At 39.4% G+C, this 6033-nt stretch overlaps 1 protein-coding gene across 1 annotated transcript; it reads left to right on the forward strand.

Annotated features, from left to right (window-relative positions):
* The first annotated feature begins 487 nt into the window (after window positions 1-487).
* Window positions 488-4360, forward strand: LOC147462191 (ABC transporter G family member 27-like). The gene is made up of 11 exons (XM_086502937.1): window positions 488-564; window positions 887-1183; window positions 1311-1441; window positions 1516-1781; window positions 1896-2051; window positions 2132-2315; window positions 2433-2738; window positions 2878-3159; window positions 3248-3532; window positions 3651-3758; window positions 3848-4360. Exons 2-11 carry the CDS (start codon window positions 895-897, stop codon window positions 4109-4111), a joined length of 2271 nt encoding a protein of 756 aa, XP_086359063.1. The 5' UTR covers window positions 488-564; window positions 887-894; the 3' UTR covers window positions 4112-4360.
* The last annotated feature ends 1673 nt before the right edge of the window (window positions 4361-6033 follow it).

Here is a 6033-nt window from a genome sequence, read left to right on the forward strand (position 1 = left end):
TAAGGAGAGAGATGGGAGGGGGAGTGGAGGTCAAGGAAAATTTAAAAAGAGAGAGAGGCCCTCGCGTAGGGAGTTTGGAGCAAGAAAAGCTCCCCCCCCCCCCCCCCCTTCCCTTCTTCCTCGGCCCATATGGCGGGCCGCACACTCGTATGTGTAGTAGAGGTCCAAATTTGGGTATCTTTTGGTCCCTTCCCTTTCTACAATATCTCTATACAAGGGCAAATCCCTCCCTCCATATAAGTACGGGCCACACACTCGTATGTGTAGTAGACCTTAATTTAAAATCAGGGTCCAAAGTTGGGTATCCTAATCCGGTCGTAAATCCCTTTTCAAGTTGGCCATTTAATTACTATCAAGGTTGGCCACGTAATTACTAAAGGCCGGGAAAAATGGTTACTCGTCAAAAAAACAATCGGAGTGAAACTGCATGGGACGTAGAATCTCTCTTTCTATTGCTCCCCACCCTCTCTCTCGAGTCTCGCCCGCTCTTTCTATTGCCTCCCTCCCTCCCTCCCTCCCTCTCTCTCTCTCTCTCTCTCAGAAATTACTTGGAAAGGATTAGTGGTACGTAATGTTTAGTTGTGTTTCGCTTTTATTTTGCGTGTAATCACAGTTTAGTTTAGTCTAATCAGTCCTAATATAATTGGGTTTGCATGGCACAAAATGTTAAGTGTTTTTTCTTGTTATAGGATAATTAGTTTAGTAAGTTAGCTTAATCATCTTCTGTTCCTGTTTTGTGATTGTGACTTAATTAAGACGAGTTGATTAAGTTACAATGTTTCTATATGGTTCCAACTCAATATGAAAATCAAATACAATTCTGTTTTAGCTTGGATTAATTGAATGACTCAAGTTCATCCTTAATCATTTGTTTTTGTAAAGGCAGAATTAAACATGAATTGTGGAGCCAACGACGTGGAGCACGCATCGGCCACAGACGCTCATGATGCTTGCTATGATCACCTTCAAGCATCACATAAAAGTCTTGAGAGAAATCCAAGCAATCCTTATAAAGATCAAAACTCTTTGGCCGAAGAATCTGATCGTTTATACGATAAGACAAACTCAGCTAGCAATCCTTTGAGGAGTGAAGATGACTGTTTACTCCATTTACAAAAGGATGCTTCAGCTGTGAAATGCAAAGATGTCTCTTCAACAAATTGTGACCCACATCAATCCTTAGGTATTGTCTTAAGTTTAATATATGCTGGGTTCTTGCTAGAATAGCGTAATTTCATCAAGATCCTGCTATATTGTGCAACCGTATTCGATCATTGTAATTTTGTCCTGTCGGATTTTGTCTTGTGTAGTCTTAGAAATAGAGGAGCCATCTAGTACATCAGAGTACATCAATCATAATGGAAACATTGCAAGGCACAGAATGCATAATGATGCTGGCGATGGAAAAGATGGAGCTAATGTCATACCTATTACATTAAAGGTACATTGTATGCAAATGCAGTTTTTGTCCTCCTCGTCGTCAGTGGTTTAAACCCTAATATTGAACATTTGCAGTTTGTTGATGTCACGTACAGCGTTTCAATAAGCAAGAGGCAATGGAGCCGAAAAACTTCTTCGCCCTGTAGAGGTGCCATGGAGAAGAAAGAGATTCTCCATAGTGTCACTGGCTATGTGTTGCCTGGTGAACTACTAGCTTTAATGGGCCCATCTGGAAGTGGAAAGACCAGTCTAATCAACCTCCTGAGCGGACGCAAGAGTGCTGACAAGGCTGGGGCCATCACTTACAATGATGTACCCTACTCCAGTGCTTTAAAACGCAGGTCAGTAGATATAATTAGAGACAATTGCATGTAATAATTGTGATCATTGGCATCTATATTGGTGACGATAGCATGTACTTACAATCTTTACTCTCGACTATATTGTGGCTGTAGGATGGGATTTGTTATGCAAGATGACATTCTGCATTCTCATTTGACAGTACTGGAGACATTGCAATACGCTGCGTTGCTTCGGCTCCCAGGAAGTCTCTCCAAAGCAGACAAACTATGTCGTGCAATGGAGGTGATCTCTCTACTAGGCCTCGAGAGGTAGAGACAAAGCAAAGTGGCTTTACTAATTAAGCATATCAGGGTTACCTTATGTAAAGATTTATTGTTTGTTCTTCCAGTTGTAAAGACACAATCATTGGAGAGCCCTTTTTGCATGGCATCTCCGGAGGTGAACGAAAGCGCGTCTCTGTGGGCTGTGAAATATTGACTGACCCTTCACTTCTCTTCCTAGATGAGCCAACGTCTGGCTTGGACTCCACAATAGCTCTACGAATAGTGCAAATTCTTCATGGGTTCTCAAAAGTATGTGGAATATTGTAACTCAATTTCGTAGGAACCGCAATATATACCCTCTCTGTTTATTTATTCTTGTAAGTGATTAAATGTGATCAATATAATGAATTGATTGATGACATGCAGGCTGGAAGGTCTGTGGTGACAACCATTCATCAGCCTTCTAGCAGATTGTTTTACATGTTTGACAAACTGATATTGCTCTCGGAAGGGCGTATTGTTTACTTTGGAGAAGCACATGCAGCCATGGATTATTTCTCTTCGATACAACTTCGCCCCTTGATAGGGATGAACCCTGCGGATTTTCTTTTGGATCTGGCCAATGGAAACCTTGCAGACATGTCTCTTCCAGTAGAGCTCGAGTGCAAGGTCTCTTATGCAAAAAACGATACATTCAATCTGTCATCACAATTTCAGATTGAGGCAAAAGAGGTACATCATATTATCTAGCTAGATACATGAATTATAATTTGTATTAAGCCAAGTCTTTTGATGATTGGGTTTGTGATTCTCTTCAAATATTTTCTTTGAGCTATTGATAAATTACATCCATTAATGTTTCTCATGACAGTACATCACTCATACTTATGCGAAAACTTTACAACCTATTGAAAGGAACAGATTGCTGACGTTGTGCATCCCTTCCAAGCACAAAGATGGCATCTCAAGAAAGAGGAAATGGGGCTCTTCCTGGTGGTTGCAATTTCAATACCTTTGTATGCGAAGCTTTAAAGCACAGCGCCATGAAATCTTGAGCTGGTTGCGCACTGTACAAGTTTTAGCTAGCGCATTAATTGTAGGCAGCTTGTGGCTACACTCAAGTGCTTCCACATATGAACAACTTGCGGATCAGGTACTACATCACTAGCTTTTTTAAGCTCCGAAGGCGTCCTCATACATTCTGATAGCGGTGGCTAATTACGCGCACCATTCTTATGCAGATAGGATTGCTATTCTTTATGTCCTCATTTTGGACATTTTTTCCTTTATTCCAAGCAATTGTGACATTTCCTTCAGAGAAAGCTATTCTTGCAAAGGAAAGGGCGTCGGACATGTATAGACTCAGTGCCTACCTGATTGCGCGAACTGTTAGTGACGTCGTGTTGGATCTCTGCTTACCCACTCTGTTCCTTTTCATTGTTTACTTCATGGCAAGCTTGCAGCAAAGCGCCGCAACATTTCTACTAACTTTTTTGACCATCTTCCTCACAACTATCACAGCACAGGTAACAACTTCCTTCGAGATTAAAACTGCATTAACTTTGATATAATGTGTATCGCAGATTATCTTTTGATGTGGTATATTGTTTGCTTTCTTTTCCTCATGAGAAATTGTATTGCCAGGCTTTAGGGAGTACTATTGGAGCTGCCATGATGGATGTGAAGAAAGCAATTGTGCTGGGTGCTGTTACATTACTTGCTTTCATGCTAGCTGGAGGATTTTTTGTTCAGGTATCTGCCATTTTTTACAAACTTGTTTGTGCCGTGTGATTCTGTGAAAAGAATAAACGATGCCTATAATACTGCCTTATGGATTGCAGCATCTTCCAAGGTTTATAGCGTGGGTGAGATACGTCTCCATCAACTTCTATTCATTCATGCTTTTTGTCAAAGTTCAGTATGGGAAGGAACAAAAATACAACTGTCAAAAGCCTTCTGGATGCGAGAGTATAGCTGCTTCTCCTGCTCTGCATAATGTACCCTTAGGAGGTGGTGCTCCAGAAGCCATGATTTTGATTGCCATGGCTGTGGGGTATCATTTTCTGGCCTACATTTTTCTGAGGCATATGAAGCTTAACCTTTAAAAGGCAAGCTAGGCGCTGCAAATCCCCTTATTTGATAAGGTTGAAGGAGCAATTTCTAAGTAATGTTATGTATATAATTTTCCTCATTGTATATGACAGAAAATATCGGCAATGTGCAGTTTTACAAAGAGCTACTTTAGATTACTAGGCATTCAACCGAAGTAGCCGTAGTTGCATCGGTAAATCATTCTGCTTGCATATATTAACTCATATTCCTAAATATCTGCCTGTCTTCTACCAATTTCTGCATATCTGCCTGCCTTCTACCCCAACTGATTAGTAAGTTTAAGTTTCTCATTATATTCAGATCTCTTGCAAGTGAAAACTGCAGGTGTTATAACATTAACCAAGACTCGAGGTTTTATGTACTGCAAGTCTTGTTTACTAACTTACATCCAGATCAAATCGGTTGGTTTATTGCATATTACTAGCTTTAGCTAGTAATGTCTGCCGCAGTTTCAAGCCAAAATGTAGAGAGAGAGAGAGAGAGAGAGAGAGTAAGTATATTGACGTCTCTAAAGGCAAATGTGGCCTGTGAGACCAAAAAAGTACATACAATGGTAATTTTACCTCTTCTTAGGGAAATATAAAACAAATTTTAATCAGCTCAAGTTTAATGATTAACTATTTAAAGAATGCCACAAGGAGCTATATAATATAGCTATATGTTTGCCAGTCGAACCCAGCAAGAAAATATAATATAGCTATATGTTTGCCAATCGAACCCAGTAAGAGTGCAAAATAGAAAGTGTGAGAATTTGCTAGATATTCAAGTAGCAAATCTCTCACTATATGGTAAGTGACTTACCATATACCAAGTGCACATTTTCCACATGGCAAGTTTATGGTAAGCCAATGACCACATAGCGAGAAATGGTTGGCACATTCTCTCGATCAATTATTATTTTGTACTCCTAAATTAACTACCAATAATCTAGCTTATTGGATGCCTTGATTGCTACATAGCAACAAAAATTACCTTCAAAAGTTCATGCAGATGTCTTTCAATTTGCTTCAGATTCACCAACAAAGTGGATTGACCATGAAAATCTCAAAATGTTTACCGTGATCTTTTATCGTGTTTTGTAAAGAGAGAGTCCAAAATGGGCTAGCCAAAAGAAGAGAGAGGAAGGCGGGGGAATAGTCTTTTCCATTTCAAATATTACTGCACTTATATTGCCGCTACTATTTTTGCAAATATTGTCGCGCTTATTACCGAACTCCGCTTAGCGATTAAACATTCAAATTTTGGTGTTTCCCTCTGTTTTGCTTGTGAACAAAGAACGTTATTAAAAATTTCAAAACATGAAAAGCAAAGATATCAAAACATGAAACAATGGCTATGTGGATAAACATGAACCTACGAAGAGCAAGCTCCATCCTATAGTTATGCATGTGTCTCCATGTAAAGCAAGCCAAACATGGATAACATCTTCTCTCGAAGCATGGGTACTACTTTCTCGGACTTCGCATATGCCCAGTACAAGAGAGACCTCCATCCAACCTATTTTAGATTCTCTCACAAATTGAGGTTTGTAAGCCATCACATAGAGAAGCTGCACATATAAAGTCAACACCCCCGCTCAAATAAGGGTTCCTAACTATGAATGAATTAAAAAACCCTTGAGAACTCAAGGGAAAGAGCTACATCACTCCTACCAAATACAATAGTGGCCTCAAAAAGCACAAGAAAATTAGCTATTAAAAGATATCATAGAATAAATGCCATTGACTTTATTTTCAAAATCACCTAGTAGCTTTACGTTGTCATATTCAAGCTGTGTAATCTGCCAGCATCTTAGAATCATAGAGCACAAATGTTATAATGTTAGAGAAATATATGAGCACAATGTCTATGGAGACGGTTCGTGATGCAGCTCTTCTAACAACATCAAAATAAACAAAACATAACATTACATATA

This window comes from Adiantum capillus-veneris, chromosome 3, assembly GCF_014529385.1.
Source record: "Adiantum capillus-veneris isolate H3 chromosome 3, ASM1452938v2, whole genome shotgun sequence".
Classification (NCBI taxonomy): domain Eukaryota; kingdom Viridiplantae; phylum Streptophyta; class Polypodiopsida; order Polypodiales; family Pteridaceae; genus Adiantum; species Adiantum capillus-veneris.

Excerpts from the sequence above, each read along its gene's own strand:
- LOC147462191 (XM_086502937.1), top strand. The coding sequence starts at position 895 with ATGAATTGTGGAGCCAACGACGTGGAGCACGCATCGGCCACAGACGCT. Across the intron at positions 1,442-1,515 it reads TCATACCTATTACATTAAAG|TTTGTTGATGTCACGTACAG; the intron begins GTACATTGTATG and ends GAACATTTGCAG. Across the intron at positions 2,316-2,432 it reads TTCTTCATGGGTTCTCAAAA|GCTGGAAGGTCTGTGGTGAC; the intron begins GTATGTGGAATA and ends GATGACATGCAG.